Source organism: Octodon degus, unplaced genomic scaffold (assembly GCF_000260255.1).
Source record: "Octodon degus isolate 3935 unplaced genomic scaffold, OctDeg1.0 scaffold00029, whole genome shotgun sequence".
Taxonomy (NCBI): domain Eukaryota; kingdom Metazoa; phylum Chordata; class Mammalia; order Rodentia; family Octodontidae; genus Octodon; species Octodon degus.
In genome coordinates this window covers 4,531,108-4,552,439 of record NW_004524605.1, presented here as the reverse complement: position 1 = coordinate 4,552,439, position 21,332 = coordinate 4,531,108, and the positions used below count along the sequence as shown (strand labels likewise).

The following is a 21,332-nucleotide window of genomic DNA, read 5'->3' as shown; positions in this document are numbered from 1 at the left end:
GTGGCCGCTTCACTGCTGTACAGTCTAGTATATTCCCGTACTGTCTTGTGCTTTTTCTTTATAGCATCATCACAGCTGAAATGCAATGATTTGTCTGCTTGTCTTATCCGTTTTTGCCGCATGGATGAAGGGTCTGCATTTTGTTCATATCCATAACTTTACTATCTTATAGAGTACCAAACTCATAGTAGATGTTCAATGTGTAATTATGGAAGCATTACTGATATAAAGTGTGTATTTATTCATTTATTTGTTTGTTTGTTTTAGGTTAAAGAAAGACCTGATGTGGGAGTTTATATCAAAGATTTATCAGCTTATGTAGTAAATAATGCTGATGATATGGATAGAATTATGACGCTAGGCCACAAAAATCGTAAGTATAGTCGTAACTGTGATGTTGAGTAGACTGGTTGAGAAATAAAACTTGTAGCACTTTGCCCTAAAGATGCTGGGTTTTTAGGTTTCTTGAAAAATAACTCTTTCACTCGATACTCTGTAAAGACACATATGTGAAGAAAAATAACACAGGATTGTTTTCTATGCTGACCAAAATTTTTATTTCTTTTTAATTATGGTACTCTGTGAAACTCCCCTATAGCTACATACATATAATACAGATATTAATTTCACAAGTAATCAGAAGAATACACATCAAAACAATGAGAAATATTTCACCCAGCAAGTTGAATGAAGGATCTCCAAATTCCGTATTACTTTGAAGATCCATGTACTGGGACTGAAATGGAAATTGGTATAGCATTTTTGATGACATTGTATTTAACGTATTTTATTTTATTTTATTTTTTTGCGGAACCGGGGATTGAACTCAGATCCTTGCGTTTGCCGGTCAAGCGCTTATCCTACTGAGCCATCTCCCCAGCCCCAATGTATTTTAAAAGTACATTCTTTAGGCCTATTGTTTCCGATTTTAGATGATACTCTAGAAAAATATTTTCAGATATAAACAATGTAAAAATCATTAATAGTTACATAAATATAGTACAAAACACTACACACATAGGAGATAATGTTAAATGGAAAAAAATCCAGAAGATAAAATAAGACCTAATAGTCTGTGTATCACTTACTAGTCAATTGATTTCAACTGGTATCAAATTTCATAACGCTTTCTAGTTTGTGATTGTCTCAGTTACTCTTGTTTCTGGGACAAATACCTGACACCCAAAATGAAGGAAGGAAAGGTTTATTTAGCTTACAGTTACTGGAGGCTTCAGTCCATACTCAGCTGGCTCCACGACACACTGGAACATGACAGAGGGCAGCGGTTCATGGCGGTGGAAAACAGCAAGAGCAAATGGAAAGAGTAGCGGCAACAGTGACTGCAGACAGCAAGTCTGTCTCCCTTGAGTTGCATGCAGGCCATATGCCCCAGGCTGCCCCTAATCCCAGCAGCACTCACACCCATAATCCCAGTGGATCATGCGTTAATCACAAACTCTAGAAGTCTCTCCCCCATGACTGTATGACGTTTTGGGGAGACAACTAAACACAAACCATAACAGTGGGAGAGACTTATTTTATTTAAAAGAAATTAGAAAGTATAGTATAGAATCTTAAATCCCATTGTTTCTTTAAGTAATTGTTTTACATCTTTAATTATTCTGTTTTCATTTTGCCACAATGTTCATTATGAACATTTTCAAACATACAGGTAAGCTCAGCATTTCTATAGTAAGCTTATTTTTGTGTGTGTGATCCTGGGGATTGAACTTGGGACCTTGTGCTTGCCAGCCCCGGCTCCTATAGTAAGCATTTTTATGAGTCTACCATGAACATACTACTTTCCTTGCTTTTTTTTTTTTTTTTCCAGTTTTAAAGAGAGAAAGAAAAAATAAAAATAGTTTCAAAATAGGGCAGTAGGACAGTAACAATAATTAATACATTGCATATTGTTATCTTTGTAGTAATTATTCAGAGTATAAGATAGAGGCAAGAAATACTGTCCACACAGTATTAGCACAGAACTTTCCCCTTGCTTTCCTCCGTGTCTGCTCAGTTTCCTCTGCATTATCATCACAGAATTCAAAAGTAAGTTACCCAGTAGTGGTGCACACCTGTAATCCCAGTACTCAGAAGGCTGAGGCGGGAGGATCACCACAAGGTTGAGGCCAGGCTGGATTACTTAGCGAGACCTGTCTTTAAAAAATAAACCTGAACAAAACAAAAATAAATTCCCCAAAGTCAGTACTCTTCTCTCTGAATATCATAGCATGCGCATCATGATCTAAAACTTCATATTTTCTTTCATGGTAAAGTGCTTTTCAAAATACATGTTTTGGGAGGCTGAGGCAGGATTGTTGCACATTCAAGATCAGCCTGGGCTACAAAATGAGCTCTAGACCAGCCAGAACTGCATAGCGAGACCCTCTCTCAAAAAAGAGCACCCCCCAAAAAAATCTGTATGTGCATATATTTTTAATTTTTTTGTTGACACAGTGATTATAAATGTTTATGGAATGTAGTGTGACATTTTAGTACATGTGTATGATCAGATCAGGGTGATTCGTGTTTGTCACCTCACATATGTAGTTTATTTGTTCACTAATTTTTCATTTACCTTTTTTCATTGGGCATTATTTTATTTTTATTATTTTTAAAATATATTTGGTATAGGGTTTCACTGTGCAGCTCTGACTTGTAGTGATCCTCCTGCCTCAGCCTCTCCAGTGCTGGGATTACAGGCGTGTACCACCATGCGCGTCTTGGCCAGCTCAGCACACACGGGAGCAGGCTGGTGTGGCATGTAGTGCCTGGGATCGAACTTGGGTCCGTGCGTTTGCCTAAGCAGGTGCTTAGTCTGTTGAGCTATCTTGCCAGCCCCTGGGCTTTTAGTGTATTAGGACAATTTACATTAAAGTCACATGACTTCTAATAGTCACATGCTAATGGCGAATATACTTTAATGACTAAACTGGAAATTAAAGCATGCATAGAAACGTTCTGCATGAATATGTACAGTAGAAAGATAGTTTGGGCATTGGCTAAAATTAATGTTTTTAAAGTACTTCAGGATTTAAGAAAAACTAAATACATGCCTATTATACAATCTATTCATGTAAATGACATACCGAAATCTTAGTATGTTCCTCTCTGACTTGGCTTTTTAACAACTTCATGTATTATAAAGCATCTTTTCATGTAATTTGACATAGGCCTATCTTTTTGAAAAAAAACTGCTGGGGGCTTGCTGGTTAGCTCAGATGTTTAAGTGCCCGCGTGGGCAAACGCAGTCAGGCTGACAGGACAGCAGCTCAACCCAGCTCCACATACCACACCATGCCTGCCGCCTTGTTAAGGCAGCCTGAGCCCGCAAAACCCCTGCTAATGTGATTGCTCTCTACCCATGTAACCAAGGTCTTATTGGTGGTTACTAGTCTTTCACTGTTGTAAATAGTTGAGGACTGAATATTCTTGTTTGTGTATTTCTGTGGGTCAGGCCCCAAAATATAATTCTCTTCAGAGATAGCAGAGCCAGCGAAAATGCTTCCAAATATTTAACATGTATCTCTAAGTGTGATTGTATGTGCAGTTGTGCTTCTTGTTGCCTAGGCTGGTCTCGAGCTGCAGTGCTGCCTAGCCCCTCCTCCCGCAGCCTCCCCGTAGCTGGCCCCTGGGGTGCAGCACCACGCCCAAATAAGTGCTCACAGAGTGTCTTCAGTCAGTGGGTTTGACACCATTCTTAACATAAACTATAAGGACTTGTTCATGGAATAGCTAAATGCACATCAGCACTTACTTTTTAAAATTTTTTATTTTTAAAACTTTATTCATTATTGTCTTGACCATGATTACAAGATGACATCGTCTTGTGACCTCCCAGAGGGTAAAGATGCTGCAGCTCATGTGCAGCGCCTTACAGTCCTAGCCTGGTCCTCCTCCAGTTCTCCTCCTGGAGTTGTACCTGATTTATTACCTGTCTTCATACGAATCCACTGAGGAATGGGGTGATTCTGCTTTTGCTTCCTGGCCAGGGGTTGTTTGGTTCTGAAAGGCTTGTGAGAAGACATGGTGCGGGTAGGAGGCGAGCGCACGCGCTCGATGGCGGACTGAAGCAGAAGAGCCCGTCAGCACTTTCATGGCTTCGCCATGCTCTCTACCTTTTGATCGTGATGAAATTAGGCATTGAGCACGAGTATGACTAACTTGCCCCTTCTCCCAGGCTCTGTGGGCGCCACCAACATGAACGAGCACAGCTCCCGCTCCCATGCCATCTTCACTATCACCATTGAGTGCAGCGAGAAGGGCGTGGATGGCAACATGCACGTCAGGATGGGCAAGCTACATCTCGTGGACCTGGCTGTGAGTAGTGGGGTGCTGACGGAGTTTTTCTTATAATGTTTATCTCAGAGATAAATAAAAATTAAAATGAAAAGGTATGACTTACATATAATCTTTTAGAAGCTGCTTATATGTGTTTAACGTACTGTGCGTTATGGACTAGTTCAGGGGTATGAACAGTGTGATGCCCCCCTGGGTTCAGTCTCGCTTCATCTGCTCTCTCCCACTTCTCATCCCTTCTTACTTGCTGTTAGCTTATTTTTTAAAAATCTTGGGAACAGGCAGGATGGCATGGTGCATATCTGTAATCCCAGCACTTGGCTGGCTAGGGCAGAAGGATCGCTGAGAGTTTGAGGCCAGCCTGGGCTACAGAGTGAGTTCAAGGCCAGCCGGAACTGCGCTGTGAAACCCTGTCTCAAAAAGACCCCCCCCCAAAAAAAAAAAAAAAAAAAAATCTCAGGGAGAATATTCTGTATTTTTTGTTTCAACTCAACTTTCATGTCTGTTTATTGCTAGGGCTCAGAAAGACAAGCAAAAACTGGAGCTACAGGACAACGTCTAAAGGAAGCTACAAAAATCAATCTTTCACTTTCCACACTTGGTAATGTGATTTCTGCCTTGGTTGATGGAAAAAGCACTCACGTGCCTTACCGTAACTCCAAGCTGACTCGTCTTCTTCAGGATTCTTTAGGTGGAAACTCGAAAACCATGATGGTGAGCCTTGTCTTGTATCAGGCGGTAGACTTCAGCTTATGCCCGTAATTGGTACACGTAACATTTAAAAATCTGTTATCTATTTTTCTTGACTTGTGGTTATCTTTTTATAGTAAGCTGTCTCTCTTAATCCACAGTTGTGTCATCTGAAGCCATGTGATCAATACTGTCTTCAAGAAGGCCAAAGTGCATATATGTTTCAAACATTTTGATTATATTTGTAATGGTAGCATTAACTAGTAATGGAAAATGTTTTGTACTTTTGATCCAACAGTGTGCAAATATTGGGCCAGCAGATTACAATTATGATGAAACTATCAGTACGTTACGGTATGCCAATCGTGCTAAGAATATTAAAAATAAAGCTAGAATTAATGAAGACCCAAAGGATGCTCTGCTTCGTCAGTTTCAGAAAGAAATAGAAGAACTGAAGAAGAAGCTTGAAGAAGGTAAGCTCCTCGCAGAATGCTAGTCTGCGTGCTGGCTGAAGGCGCTTTGGGCTGCAGAGTGTTTTTACAAAGCCACCTACTGGGCAGTGTTTGCGCCTGTGGCATTCAGATTTGAAAAACGTTCTGGAAAGCAACTTCATACTTACAGACTTCAGCCTTTTCGTATTAGGCTTAAGAGTGTATAATATTTGCATATTTTGTTCTAAAAAAAGGTGAAATCTCCCCGAAATTGGGCTGTCTTTATCCCCATGGCCTTTTGAAGATTTCCTATGGCCACTTGTGCAGCAATGAAATTTTATCGAGGGCTGGGGAAATAGCTCAGCACAGTAAGTGCTTGCCTGGCAAGCGCAAGGTCCTCAGTTCAATCCCCAGTGCCGCAAAAAACAAAAACAAAAACAAGAAATTTTATCTTCGTATAAGCACATTCAACTGTGTGTGTATCTAGATGAAAATGACCACAGTCTGGCTTTGCAGTTATCAGCTCAGCTCACTATTGTTTGAAGTAAAAAAAGACGTGGGATGCTCAGGAGTAACAAAGCTCGCTCTGAGTAAAGAGGCACTGCATGGCCTTAAATAAGCTTTTACACTTAAATTTGAACATGAGCCTTTGAAAATTATTTTCTAGCAAGATAATACTAGAAAGTTAGAAAATTTGAGGTTCTTCCTCAGGAGGGTGTGTGGCTGCCCTGCATCGTAGAGCGCTGCACTTCTGCGCTGGAGACAAAGCCCGGGAAACAGGGCTGTTAGACTGAGCCCTTGCCCTCCGGGGGGAAGCTGGTTGGCTCAGAGGTGAAATCCAGGTCGTGAGCCCATCACCAGCGGTGGGAGAAGGTACTGGTTCCGTAAACTTGAGGGAGAGTATTGAGGAAAAGCAGTGGCGATAATGAAGTTTGGTGTTTCAAATGTGACCACTAGGTGGTATTTATAGCCAGTATGTTATAAAAATTTTTAAGGTTAGTCCTAAGTGTATGCCTTTCTTTTGCGGTTTATTCTTTGTCTTTTTTTTTTTTTTTTTTTTTTTCTTCCTTTTGAGGTAGGATTTCACTATGCAATTCTGGCTGGCCTAGAACTCACATTGTAGCCCAGGCTGGCCCTGAAGGTGCAGTGATACTCCTGCCTCAGCCTCCCAATTGCTGGGATTGCAGGCGTGTGCCACTGCGCCTGGCTATTTGTGTTTTTATGTGGCAACATAAACTTATCATGTTAAAGTTTACGTATTGATGGTATAGAAGTTACATTCACGGGCCGGGGAGATAGCTCAGTTTAATAAGCGCTTGCCTGGCAAGTGTAAGGGCCTGAGCTCAATCCCTGGTTCCGTTAAAAAAAAAAAAAAAGTTACATTCACATTGTTGTAAAACCATCACAGTTCATCTTCAGAACTTTTCCATCATCTCAGACAACAATTCTGTCCCTCACCAATACTGACTCCCTGTTTCTTTCTCACGCTAGTCCCTGAAACACCTTGCTGTTTTCTGTGCACTTCACTCTTCTGGGCACCTTGTATAAGTAAAGTCACACAGTATTTGCCCTTTCTGTCTGGCTTGTTTGCAGGGTATAATGCCTTTTCGGCTCATCCATACTGTAGCATGTTCAAATTTCCTTCCTCCTTAAGGCTGAAAAAGATTCCTTGTATGTTTGTGCTGTATTTGGTTCATCCACTCATCTGTCACAGATACTTGGATTGCTTTGGCCTGTGTGAATACTACTGCTGTGTATGTGGGTGTGCAAACACCTATGCTTGCTTCAAGTTGGAGAACGTGCCGGAAGTAGAACAGCTGGGTCACGTGGCAATACTATTTTTTAACATACTTCGTTGTTTTGGTTTCTTATGACTCCGTGCTTTCAGTTTTTATGAGCTCATTAATAGGATTGATCACATGGACAATAAAAAGTCAGCGAAAGCATTGAAACATTAATTTTCTAACCTTTTTACTTTAAAATTATATATATATATATGGTACAGAGAGTTCCTATCCACCCTTTACCCAGTTAGTTACTGCTAATATAAAATCTAATGTAACTACAGTTCTGTTACTGAACTTACTAGCTAACCTACAGATTTCATTCACATTTTGCCTATTTTCCTCCCAGTCTTTTTTTAAAGTCAAGAATTTGACCTAGGGTCACATTGGATTTGTCACATCTTCTTATTGGATTTGTCACATCTTCTTAGTCTCCTCAGTCTTTGTCTTTAAGAGCCATACTTCTGGTCATGTATTTGGTAAAACATTGCTTCATTTGAGTTTGTCTACAGTTTTCTCATAGCTGCTTGGTGAGGCATCCCCACTGTGTGTTATTTTTTGTTTGTTTGTTTGTAATTGGTGTGGCTGGGAGGCAGGATCTCTCATCATACTTCTGTGGATTAGTGTCCATCCACGGTTCTTGCCTGAAACAGTAATTCTGTGGCATTTGCTTTGTGATGACTCTATTCTCATCGTTCTTTTGGTGCTTGGTGTTTAGAATTCTGTTTTAAGAAAGAAGGTTCCTTTTTCCTCTGTTTATTTTATCAAGTATTTAGCCATAGATTATAGCCCAATGCTATCATAATTTATTTTGTTTCTTAAATTGTCCTCGTGTGGGCCATTGGAGGCCCCTGGAGGGAGTTGCTGTTCATAGTCAGCATGTTGCCATCAGGTTATTCTTGACACTGTTGGGTTTTTGTTTGTTTGTTTTTGAGTTCAGTACAGGGGACTGAACTCAGGACCGTGTGTTTGCCAGGCCGGCACCTATTCTGCTGAGCTATCTCCCTGGCCTCCATCTGGTTATTCTTAAGCGCTTCTCTTTTTACTGATACTACAAGATGTTTTAAGCTAACCTTGCATCTTCGTTACTGAGACCTTAGGGGCATCTGTCTCTCCCAGGTGCCTTCTCTACAGAATGTGGTTAGACCCCACAGCTTGGCTGCTCGGTGCGCTTGCTCACCTTTGCCAAGCCACCTCTGTGTCTCAGCCAAAGGGACAAAATAGTTTTAGTGATTTATTTGCCTAAGACTCTATTTTCTCTGCATATTTGCTTATAGGAACAACTTACTTGGTTTTGATTTGTATTTTCTTTTTCCTCCCAGTTATCTTTGTTTTCTTAAACATTTCGTTTGTGGATGACGATATTTTCAAATAACTAACTTGAAGTTAATGTAGCACTAATCTGCATTAACATTAGTTAATTGCTTTTGTTGTATTTTTGTCTTTAAGTCAATACATAGTTAACATTACCTTTGTAAGTAAGTTCAACTTTTGAAATAGTTTGTGTGACATAGTCCTAAAAATGAAATCACCGTGTTAGGTGACAGTTTTATGACTCTTCAAAGGATACTAGTTGACGGGCCAGCGAGGTAGCTCAGCAGTCTAAAGTGCCTGCTTAGGCCACCTTAGGCAGGCACAGAGACCTAGTTGTATCTGCTCTCGGGCGCCACATGCCACGCCATCCACACCCCAGGTGCGGGCTGAGCCAGCCACACACACGCACACACCAAAATAAATAAATAAATAAAAATAAAAAATACTAATTGAGGCCTGGGAATATAGCTCAGTGGCACAGTTCCTGCCTGGCAAGTGCAAGGTCCTGAGTTTGATTCCCAGCACCAAAAAAAGAGAGAGAGAGAGACAAAAAGATACTGGTTGAATGAATTATTTAAAATCTTAAAGAGAAAAATAAGGATAAAGTGCTCCATCAATGTAATCACATTTTTAAAAGACTTAATTGCTCTAACATGATTGATATACATATTTATAGCTGTACTTACATCATGGTTTGGAATTTTTGTTGTTGTCGTTTTGGTGGAACCGGGGATTAAACTCAGGCCCTTGCACTTGCCCAGCAAGTGCTTACTCTACCGAGCTATCTCCCCAGCCCCAGTTTGGAATTTTAATTGGGTCAGAGTTTAACTTTTCTTTTGTCTTTTTGAGAAAGGGTCTTGCTGTATAGTTCAGGCTCGCCTTGAGCTCACTTTGTAGCCCAGGCTGGTCTCTAAATTCTTAGTGATCCTCCTGCCTCAGCAAGAGTTTAACTTATGTTTTGAGACTTTAAAAATAAAGTCTCTGTGTATAGCTTAAATATTTCACATATCCAGTGTGTGTGTGTGGTTTTTTTTTTTTTTTGGTGGGGGGAAGAGTCTACAGGATATTCAGGGTCTCCCTACTAGATCAGACTCTTAGTGATCCGCCTGTTTACAGCCTCCCAAAAACTGGGATCATAGGCGTGCGCCACCACACCCAGTCTCAATTGCCGTTGCAGGGTGCCCCGGGGGTGGGGCCGGCATGGCAGGCCTGGGGGTCGAGCCCCTAGCCCCTGCACCCACTTGCATGGGCTTTAATCTGCTGAGCTATTTGGCTGGCCCTTCCAGTGTGTTTTGGAAAGCAGTTAAATAGCATTTAAATTTGTGTTTGGAGCAACCAAGATTTAATGTAGAAAATTGACATAAGTATTTCCTGACCAGCCAGTGACATAGTAAAGCTAAAACTTTGCATTACATTTCTAAGGGGAAGAAATATCAGGCTCTGATATCAGCGGGTCAGAGGAAGATGACGATGAAGAGGGTGAGGTTGGAGAAGACGGAGAGAAAAGGAAAAGGAGGAGGGGTGAGTGCGGCTTAAGGCTCCAGTTGTGGCAATGAATGAGCTGCCGTCTGACAGTGCTTTTACGTGCCGTAGGCAGTAGAGTGCATGCCTTTATTTGCCATTTCTAGTTGTCACAGCAATTAGAAAGCAGGATGTATGTCATATGCCTTGTTAACTGCAGTTTTTCTTCTATTCTGATCTGTTTATAGCTGATTTACAGTAGTACTATACTATCTAGTCTTTTGTTCATTTTTTAGAATTGTAAAAATCTGTGATACTAGTTATACCATTTTGAAATTTATTTAAGGTTTTAGTTTTATGTGCGGGACTTTTAATTGGGTTCAAAACCTACATTTTTAGGAAATTAGGATAATATGGATGTTTCCCTGAAGTGAGGTTACTTTTTAGAAGTCATTAAAATTTTAAATAATAAATTCATATGAGGATTTTTAAGTTATTTTTCTTTATAAGGCATTACTCTCCTCCTGACTCTGTCATATCTGCTAATAAGCACGAGTAAGACTGCGTCGTGCTAAGGGTGGAGGGAGCGTGCAAAAGAGACGGCATATTATAATGCCTGCATTTCAAACCCTCTTAGCCAAAATACTTATTTCAGAACTCTCTTCCATTAATGTGGTTCATTGTTTTCAAGCTGGTGCATTATTTCGCTTGTCTTATTTAAATGATCTTGTTGAAAATAGACCCATTACAGCTTGAGCAGATAACCCAAATTTAAAATTAGTTTAAATTCAAAAGACAGGCGAAGCATGGTAGAGAGCAAGATGTGGCAGCACACCCAGTGTGCGTAGTTAGTGCAGTTCCAGGCTGGTCACGCCCCTCTGGGTCTGGGCTGTGGCTGCTCCCCAGGAGCTTGGCCTGCAGAGCCGAGTGCTTACCGTGTCTGGTTTTCTGCAGAAATGCCTGTTACACTGAGTTCTTCAGCATAAACTATTCTTTTCCAAGCCAAAGCACATAAAAGCTTCATTTAAAATAAAAATTTAGGGGCTGGTGAGATGGCTCAGTGGTCTAAAGCACCTACTTAGAACAAGCTTAGCAAAGCAAAGCACAGGGACCGCGGTTCAATCCCCCAGCACCACATGCCAGCCAGCCCGCCCCCTGGTGGGCTGAGCTGCCACACACACACACACACAAATAAATAAAATTTAAAAAAAAATAAAATAAAATAAAAATTTAAGTAGAAAAATGCCGTGGTTTAACATACTAAAATATTTAATAGTACTATACCTTTCTTGTAGGCTAGAAATTTCAACTTTTCCGTGAACCTTTTCGATTTTGCTATCAAACCTTAAGCATACATAGTTACATTCAAAGGTTTGATATTTTGAGGGGAGAAAGGGAAATTGGAGAAGGACATCCTGTCTCTGATGAGGGGTAACTTGTCATTGCTGGAGCATTGTGTGGACTAAGTTTTAAAACTTAGTCCCTTGGGGCTGGGGAAATGGCTCAGTGGAATAAGCGCTTCCCTGGCAAGCGCAAAGGTCTGAGTTCAATCCCTGGTTCCACACCAAAAAAAAAAAAAAGAACAAAAAACTTAGTCCCTTTAACTTACCAAACTGAAAAGTTTAAATAGACACCGTCACCAAGTGACTTAGTTCTTTTTGTTCTCATACTTTGAGCCCTCTAAATGATTGCTTTTTAAATGAGTAGTGGGATTTGTCCATAGTAAATATGAAATAGAAAATACTGGCTAGGCAACTACCAAGATTGATCTTAAGGGAAAGTAAGTTTTGATTCATTAATACAAAACTTGATTGTCCTTTAAAATTCTTGCTCTGGAACTGAATTTTTCTCTATGTGTTCATTTTGTTTCCTCTTTGTTTGGTTCCCGTTGGGCTTATTTCTTTGTCTTCTAGGCAGTAGCAGCAGCAGTAGTTCAGACTCTACATGTTCTGTCCTAGAGAAACCTCTGGATAAGTTCTTGCCTAGTGAGTGGCAGCTCTTCAGTTCTCTAACAGAGCTTTGGCTTTTCCATAACCCATGGGCTTCGTTTGAGAAATGCCGCACTGCTCCCTGTCATTACTTGAAGAATACAGATACATGTTGGACTTCTCCATAGAGCAAAGCATGTGTTGATCCCACCCTGCATTGCTTCTGTTAACCATGATTGTTCAAACATATGTTGGAAACATATGTTTAGCTTACGTTCAAGACAATGGAAGAGAGATTCATGCTTTTGCAGTTGAGATAATGTGAAGAGAGGTAGTAAGCTGTGCAAAAGAATAATTATTATGGTCCTTTTTTGTTTCATTATAAAATCTTAGTCCTTGTCAGTACTACTGACATGTAACCACAAATTCTGAATTTCCAAACCTGCAGATTATATTGGCCATATACCAGTACCCATATAATGCAGTTGTAAACAATTTATGCTGTGGGGTGTCCTATTCTCAGCAGTAGCTTAAGATTGAAGGCTCACAAAGAAAAATGTGAAAGTTTAAAACAAATGAAGATAAATTGAGTAGTGCTTTTTTAAAAATCGATATTTATTCCCCATTTCTCATTTACCTGATTTTAAGAAATGTCTAAAGTATGATTAAGGAATTTGGAATCACATGAAAAAGTTAATATTATGTGTGTCTAGACTGATTTCAAAATTAAAGACCTTTCTCTTAAATTTAAGTTGAAAATTATTTAATTTTGTCTATATATATTTTATTTTTAGAAGAAAGGGAAGTTCTTGCTTTCTTGTGCCAGTTTGCAGCTTACTGTCTTTTAAAGCATTATCAATGTACAGCACTTACTTTCTCAAGACCAATAACAAAAAGGATTGTGTATTGTTCCTATACTTTTAGCTTTCTAGAGGAAGAGTTCCAAGAATGTCTAAATTCTTTTTGTCTGTTGATACTTTTTAAGCAAATTATCGAAACAGTTTCAGAGTGCTGGGCATGGTGGCTCCTTCCTGTAGTCACAGTACTTGGGAGGCTGAGGCAGGAGGATAAATCATTGCAAGTTTGAGGCCAGCCTGGGCTACATAATGAGTTCCAAGCCAGCCTGAACTACATAATGAGATACTGTCTCAAAAAATAGAAAACAAAAAAATTAACTTGAATATAATTTATAAAATACAGGAAGTTACTTTAGAGACCATATAGAAGTATAATTTTATATTAGAAACTAAAATGTGAGGAAGAAGCATTAAAATTTTAATTTTCTATTTTATAGCTTACCTTAGTTCTACGTGCTATGAAAAAGTGCATTATTTCCTGAGTTGTACTTTCTTCAACTCAAGTTTTAGTTGCAATTTGCACATCGAGCACATGACATTTTGCTGTTGTAACGTAGGGGATTTGGTGAAATGGAGAGACGTCCCAGCATGTGATTGCTTGTGTGATTTGTGTGTGTCTGTCCTTCCTTTTAAAAACATGAATGTCCTTTTTTCAGGTGTCCCTTGCTTGAATCATCAATTGTCTTTTATTTCTGTAGAATCATCATTACGATTATCCTTAACAGTCTACTAATAGGTTGAGTGTAAGTTTGTTACTGTACAGATGTACTTCATTTTATGTAGCGATTTTTTTTTCCTTAAAAATGCTTACAAATTAACTTGGAAAACCAAGTATACTGCGAAATTCCTGTCTTTAAAACATTCTTCATAAAATTTGTCAAAATCAAATAACCAATACAAGTTACTATAAACAAATACATGTTTTTAGTTCTTTCAGGTTTTGTGTTATATTTTCTTAAAATGGAGCACACCTGTTACAGATACAAGAAGAACCATTGCATTGGGAAATTTTGTTATGATGACTAATCTTCAAAATTGGCTTAATTTTCTGTTTTGTACTTTTAGATGATTTGCCAGGTCGTGCAGGTGCCCAGTTCCATGTCAGTTATTAGCATAGCCACACGGCCTGCGCTGTTAACGTTTACGGGAGTGTACCAGCTAGTTGAGCTCTTGGTACTGATTTGAGTTATAATCCTAGACTAAATCTTACTATCCTTGCCTGAATTGTGTCTCTCATAGTATTGAATGTTTTCTTTTTTACATGAGTTCTATTTCAGTTTTGATAATGATTTGTACACTTGTACTATAAATGATGCTGTTACACGTTTTTCTTTGTTTGACAAAGGAAATAATTGTTTCCCTTTTTTTCCTCCTCATCTCTGTGCACATGCTTCCTGTCTACGATTTGCTTACCACTTCTTATTGCAAGATCAAGCAGGTTGGTGTGATTGATTTGCACTCCACTTGGCACTATTACTGAATTTATAAAGACTTTATTATTTAAATACATTACATTTTTAAAATTTAATAATTTTTACAAGGTAAGTATCCATATGGAGTATGTCAAAAATCTCTCAACTTGAGCTCTTTTTTTTTAAGCTTCCTCTCTTTCCCAAATTCTTAAAGACCCATTCAAGCCAAATTTTGGGAATAAAATTATGACTTCACATATTCAGATATTTCTCTCTTTTTAGCGCCAACAGTCAGGCCCTTCTCACCCGTGCCGTGGGTGCTTGTGTAGCAACAATGGAATGAACCCCCGTCAGCCCACTGGAAGTTCCTCCCTTTTGCTTTTCCTTGCCAGTTCTTTACAGCTCTGTTTTGAGCACGAGGCAGAGGTCAATTGAAAATGCTGCTATTCTGTTTGGCACAATTACATATTCTTTATGGTATTTGCTGTTTTGCTGTTTTATTTTTTTATTGGTTTGGTTGATGAGTTTTGTGGTGGCGCTGGCAGTGGTGGGGTTCAAACCCAGGGTCCTGTCACTGAGCCACTGTCACTGTCACAGAGGGCAAGTGCTCTGTCACTGAGCTACAGGCTCACTGCCCACATTAAAAGAAGTAATTAAAACTGCAGTTTCTTCTCCGCTGGAGGGTGGAAGCCTGTGTTTAGTGTGAAGACATCACTTTACCGTGGTGTTCTGTGGTACAGGCCTCCTGACCCCCCCAGGTCCCCAGTTCTGTGGTGCAGGCCTCCTGGCCCCCCAGGGCCCCAGTTCTGTGGTGCAGGCCTCCTGGCCCCCAGGGCCCCAGTTCTTCCCCAGACTCTAGCAGCCCCTGAGTCCAAGAAAGCAAAGGGCAAAAAAAATCATGTAAAGTACATATACAAGTGAATTTTAGTGATCCCTTATTTTCAAATGTCTAGTTAGGATGTTGGTACATATTCATATTTAGCTTAAAGTGTTATTTGAAGAAATTTTTTATTTTTTATTTTTATTTTTTATTTTTTTGTGGGACTGGGGAATGAACTCAGGCCCTTGCACTTGCCAGGGAAGCACTTATTCCAATGAGCCATCTCCCTGGCCCCTCTGAGGTACATAGTAAGACCCTGTCTTAAAAATAAATAATCTAGCTATGTATTCTTGCTAATTTTCATGAACACTAGAAGAGCACAATAAGATTTTTGTTGTCAAACTAACAGTTTGAAAAGCTACCTGAATGACTTTGAATTACTAGTGTAATTCAGGCATAGTATTATCAAGAGTCATGAATTTTTATATTTTTATATATTTTTATTTTATTGTCTCTTAATGGATTTTGAGGGGTTTTTTTGTTTTGTTTTTTCTTTCTTTTTCTCTTTCTTTCTTTCTTTTTTTTTTCTTTTTTTTTTTTTTTGAGACAAGGGCTCACTGTGTGGGCCAGGCTGGGCTTGAACTCAATATATTGCCCAAGCTGGTTGAACTCACTGTGATCCTCCTGCCTCAGCCTCCCAAGCATTGGGATCATGGGCATGTGCCACCATATCTGACTGTGTTTTAAAATATTGACAAAATGATTGGATGGCCAAAGTACGTATGTTCATTTTTTGATCAGACCATTTCCTCCATTCCAGTAGTGTCCATGTCTTCACACCTATTATTTTGATCTTTAAATATTTGTCATTTTTTAAGTAGTTGTAATTCTGAAGTAGAAAGGAAGTTACATGCTTTTACTATACACCCAAACTTGTACATTTCTCCCTCAAATTTCCAGGAAGTAGTATTTCTGATGGGAAGCGTTTTCTAGGAACTCACTGGGAAAAAGAACTAAATTATTTTAAAAGTTACTTTTTAACAGTCTAATTCAACAGGTTGCACACAGGCGACCGGTCCGCACAAGCCAGCCTCAGGGTCATGTCTTCTTTTTGGAATGCAATGAATCACACCACACCAAAGCGTGAACTGGGATCAGTGCTTTTATTTACTTTCTTATTTAACTTGTTCTGTGGCTTGCATTTTGCTTTAGATTTATAGTTCTGTAGAAGTGGAGGATAATGTATTTTGACTTTTTGATATAATTTTGTATTAAAGAGTTAAATAAAATCTATCAATAAATGATTCTTTGTTTCTTAAGAGAATATATTCAGATAGTTTATCTCTGTCATGTCTATCTCAGTTCCTCTCCCTTATTAGCGGCAGGGGCCGGGCTCAGGCGGAGACACGTTCAGTTCATAAAGGTGTCTGCTTCTGCTGTTTGTCCAGTCCTTTGGGAAGGAAGCAGAGAGTGACAATTTTCAGGAGAGCTTCAGAACAATTCTGTGAAAAGTTTGCTAGGTTTTCTGAAGGAGCATATGTTTCTAAGAAATTGGGTTTCTAGAAATGAGTTGTCACTGATTCAGTTACACAGTCATTTCACTAAGCTAGTTTTTGTTTTCTCTTTTAAATTTTATATGAATTTCATAATTCTAAAATTCACAAATTTTTATTGGTTGCCTGTTACATAAAAGACTGTTGGACATTATAATAATAATAATAATAATAATAATAATAATAATAATCAGCTGGCAACTGTTTTCTAACTTTATATATTTGGTAGTGTTTCTACTTAGATTTGACATTTGGCTTGTTTAACCGGAGTTAGGAGATTAAGGATTTAAGTTTGGCAGAGTAATAAACTGTTTTGGTGGTCACATAGAGTATGATGACACAGCATGACCGCTCACCAGCTGTTAAATACCTGGCTGATTACTGATAACTGTGTAAGTTACATGATTGGTATAGAAGTTCTTCCTTTAAAAGTATACAATGATAGCTGGGAGTGGTGGCGCACGCCTGTAATCCCAGCACTCAGGCGGCTGACACAGGAGGATAACTGAGTTTGAGAGCAGCCAGGGCTCTATAGCAAGACCTATCTCAAAAAAACAATAAAAAATATACTATGACTGAAAATACTTTCTAGTAATTTTATATAGTAATTTTTTTAGTAAAAATTATAGAAAGGCATCTGAAAACACAACTGCCTGATATAAATTCTATGTAATATTTTAATCTGTATTTGATATATGTATATGATCTGTGGATTTATTTTGTGATTGAGGTGAAGGAAGTTTGAGAAGCCACTTGACTTTGATCTTAATTAAGAAAAAGTAATTGAGTCATTGTATTTTTTTAAAAAACATACATATGTTACTTGGGGACACACATCATTTTTATTGGCTTTAATATAAATCTTTCTTTTCCTGCTTACCTGCTCATTTATTTTGCTTCTCTTTCACTTTCTTTGGTTCTTGGATGTCATTGCATGGTTGTGGGACAGTTTGAGTGTAGCAGTGAATCAACTCAGCTAGAAATGTAATAAATGGCAGTGAGTGAGACGCTGTTGAGTTGGCTTCTGTACAATGCTGATGCTTGCTTGTATGATCGAGGCGTCCTGGCAGGTCTGTGTTGAAGCTAACTTCAGACGGTGACTTGTTTTAGTGACTTCTAATTAAATGACTCCAACAGGTAAAAAGAAAGTTTCTCCAGATAAGATGGTTGAAATGCAAGCAAAGATTGATGAGGAGAGAAAGGCATTGGAGACAAAGCTAGATATGGAAGAAGAAGAAAGAAACAAGGCTAGGGCGGAGTTGGAGAAACGTGAAAAAGATCTTCTAAAAGCCCAGTAAGTGTTAGTGAACTGAGATGGGCTCGGGCTCGGGCTCGGGCTTTCATTATTTTTAATAGGAAATATAAGCAGGAAAATTCAGTAGTAGTTAAAAGCCTGATTTTTGTCTATAATGTAGCTGCTTGCGGATAGAAGATCCTACCCATGTGGTATGTTTTTAAAAAATGACATCTTTTTTGAGTATCTCTGTGTAGGAGGAAAAATATCAGTAAATTTGAATTAAGATTACATTATGAATTGATTTATACTACAAAGTGGCATATAGAGAAGTTACAAAATTATATTTCTATTTTGAAATTGTACAATTTCTGAACAAATTTAGGGAAATCCTGGACAGTAGATGCTTGGTAAATTCAGAGTATTCTCATTTTAATCAATAGGCAAGAGCATCAGTCTTTGCTCGAAAAATTGTCTGCTCTGGAGAAAAAGGTAATAGTTGGTGGTGTTGATTTGTTGGCCAAAGCTGAGGAGCAGGAGAAACTTCTTGAAGAATCTAACATGGAACTGGAAGAAAGGAGGAAAAGAGCTGAGCAGCTTCGCAGAGAACTGGAGGAAAAAGAGGTGCTGTAACTTTGTGACTTTCAGTTTTAATGCTTTGCCAGAGATTTTTAACTTCCCTAGTGGAAAGCTAAATCTCTATAATTGTAAATAAAGTTCAAAGCAGATTTATAGATTACTTTGAGGACAAGTTACCAAACATTTGCCATTTGTTAAATATTGTTGTTTAAAAATGAAAACTACTCTGAAGTTTACCAATTATATCATAGCAAGAGCGCTTGGATATTGAAGAAAAATACACCAGTTTGCAGGAGGAAGCACAGGGAAAGACCAAAAAACTAAAGAAAGTTTGGACTATGCTGATGGCTGCAAAATCAGAGGTTAGTTTCTTTAAAATTATCTTATAATGTTAAGAGATTCCTTTGATTAAGAATCCTTGAATAATTTTAATGTGTGCTTATACTTTTAAAGGTAAATATTTCTCCCTTCTGTATAGTTTTTAAGGTTAGCTGTAAACCTGATTGTTTTTAATTTTGTTTTTCATGTATTTAGTACAGGGTCTATAGGGTCTCAGTATATAGATTGGTTTTGTAGTAATCCTTCTGTTTTCAGCCTCCTAAGCACTGGGATTACAGGAGTGTGGCACCACACCCAGTCTCAGTCACTCAGTGCACCTCAGGGGTCTCAGTGCACCCTGGGGGTGGGACCAGCATGGCATGCCACATGGGGGATTGAACCCTGGCCACTGCGCTCTGCCTAAGCAGGCGCTTTAGTCCACTGAGCTGTCTGGCTGGCCCGCTAATTGTTTTTTCTCTAACTGTAACTAATAACCTAAACTAGACCATGAGGGTTACCTTGTCCATTATTTTTATAAAAGAACAGGATAGGCTCTCGTAAGGCCGCCTAGTTTAGCGCGGTGTTGTGGGTGTCACTGTTTTGCATTTGAGGTCATATCTGCTGGTAAACGTCCGTGCTTCTCTGCAGACGGCTGACCTCCAGCAGGAGCACCAAAGGGAGATCGAAGGCCTGCTGGAGAACATTCGGCAGCTCAGCCGGGAGCTTCGGCTGCAGATGCTCATCATTGACAACTTTATACCTCAAGACTACCAGGTAGGGGCTGGTGAGATGGCTCAGTGGTCTAAAGCACCTACTTAGAACAAGCTTAGCTAAAGCACAGGGACCGCGGTTCAATCCCCCAGCACCACATGCCAGCCAGCCCCGCCCCCTGGTGGGCTGAGCTGGCCACACAGGCACACACACACATAAATAAATAAAATTAAAAAAAAAAAAAAATTTAAAAAAAAAAAAAAAAAGACTACCAGGTACACAGGAAGCTTCCAATCTAGGTGTTAGCTCACTTGGCTGGGGTTCAGGGGCGCAGAGATAGAATTGCTAATTTAACTGATGGTAATTATTTAGACTTCAGTTATCTATGCAGTTTTCTAGACTATGCCATCATATTTCGCTTCAGTTAACTTTCATAGATATGTAATTCTCTCCTTGAGTATCTGAGTGTCTAAGAATTTCTCAGTCCTTTGGAGAAATCAGGTTCACGTAATAAATGCAGTCAGAATCAAAACACGTGCTGTTTGATGCTTCGGCACCTTTGATCATGTAAGTAGGAGAAACAGAACTTCTGTGCTATTTCTCTCTGCTCATGGGTACTAATTCTTTTTTTTTTTTTTTCCTTTTAAATTGTTTATTTCAAGTACTTTGTCAGGGTGCTAATTCTTTTGCATGTGTGTGTATGTGATAAAGTACACACAGCGTGGCTTTTTTACCCACCTTAAGCACCCAGTTCAGTGAGGCTCAGTGACTTCACGCTGCCGTGCAGCCATCGCTGCCACTCATCTCCGTGTGGATGGTGCTTGTGTCATTGAGTTCTGTCCTCTTTTTCTTAGCCAAAATTTATGTCGAGTACATTTAAAATTTTTTAATATATTTCACTTCCAGCACTGAAAGAGACTAAAAACTAACATACTGATTTTGTAAAAAAAAAAAAAAAAAATGTTTTGAATCTCAATACAGCTTGAAGAAATAAATGTCTAAAGTAAGCTTGTTTTTTTTCCTTTGGCGTGTACAGATTTAATCTGGATTCATGACCCCTCTCGTTGTTGGTCCTTGGTTGGCCTGCTTTTCTTTAGTCATTTTGTCATGAACTCATCTCCCAGAATAAGAGCTAGGACCATGACCATAACCTACACATGGCCAAGTGTTTGCCCAGCCTCTCCCATACCTCTGCATCTCTCAGCCCAGCATATGCTTATCCTGTTCCCATGTTATCATTCTGTTGCTTTTCATTTTTATTGTAGTTCAGCGATATCTATACACGTTCCCAAGAAATGTACACTTTAAAATTTATAAAGTGTATCAGTCACTTCCATGCTGCTGAGACGTCGTCCTGGAGACCCTTGACTTAGGAGAAGGAAGTCTGACTGTGGCTCATGGTGTTGGGCTGTGGCTGGCTAGCTCCAGGGCAGCAAGAACAGCAGGGTGCTGCTGAAGGGGAGGTACTCAGCATGGCAGCCTGGAGGCCCTGCCTCTCAACAGCATATCCCACACACCGTGCTCCCACATCCCAGCCACCTTTTATATGCAAGAATGTTGGGGAACATTTTACATATACACCATAATATTCTACCCCTGGGCCCCACAGACTTGTGTCCATCTAATTATGGACACAATAAGTTCATTTGTGAGAGTCGTTAAAGTCATTTTTGTTGTTGTTGTTTGGGTATCAGGAATCCAATTCAGGATTTTGTGCTTGCCAGGCAGGCACTTAGGTCACTGAGCTATATCCCCGGCCCCAAAGTCTTTTTTTTTTTTTTGTCAGAACCGGGGATTGAACTCAGGCCCTTGCACTTGCCAGGCAAGCGCTTATTCTACTGAGCCATCTCCCCGACCCCTCTTCCAAAGTCTTAACAGTTATACCATTGCTAATGGGGTATACAGATGAAGGTCCATTTTGTATCTGTGTATTCAAAGTGG

The 21,332-nt window shown here is 39.3% G+C and overlaps 1 protein-coding gene across 4 annotated transcripts in view; it reads left to right on the top strand.

Annotated features, from left to right (window-relative positions):
- The window catches only part of Kif3a (kinesin family member 3A), a 47,270-nt gene that overhangs the window by 19,798 nt on the left and 6,140 nt on the right, over positions 1-21,332 (top strand). Inside the window, exons 5-15 of one of the 4 annotated variants that reach the window (XM_012514329.2) lie at positions 268-373; positions 4,181-4,320; positions 4,816-5,013; positions 5,288-5,462; positions 9,941-10,039; positions 11,893-11,964; positions 14,194-14,202; positions 17,687-17,843; positions 18,227-18,407; positions 18,614-18,724; positions 19,329-19,454. In XM_012514329.2, coding sequence (XP_012369783.2) covers positions 268-373; positions 4,181-4,320; positions 4,816-5,013; positions 5,288-5,462; positions 9,941-10,039; positions 11,893-11,964; positions 14,194-14,202; positions 17,687-17,843; positions 18,227-18,407; positions 18,614-18,724; positions 19,329-19,454 — 1,374 coding nt within the window. The remainder of the gene's footprint in view (positions 1-267; positions 374-4,180; positions 4,321-4,815; positions 5,014-5,287; positions 5,463-9,940; positions 10,040-11,892; positions 11,965-14,193; positions 14,203-17,686; positions 17,844-18,226; positions 18,408-18,613; positions 18,725-19,328; positions 19,455-21,332) is intronic. The other 3 variants (XM_004629340.2, XM_023713189.1, XM_023713190.1) reach the window with 3 other exon arrangements.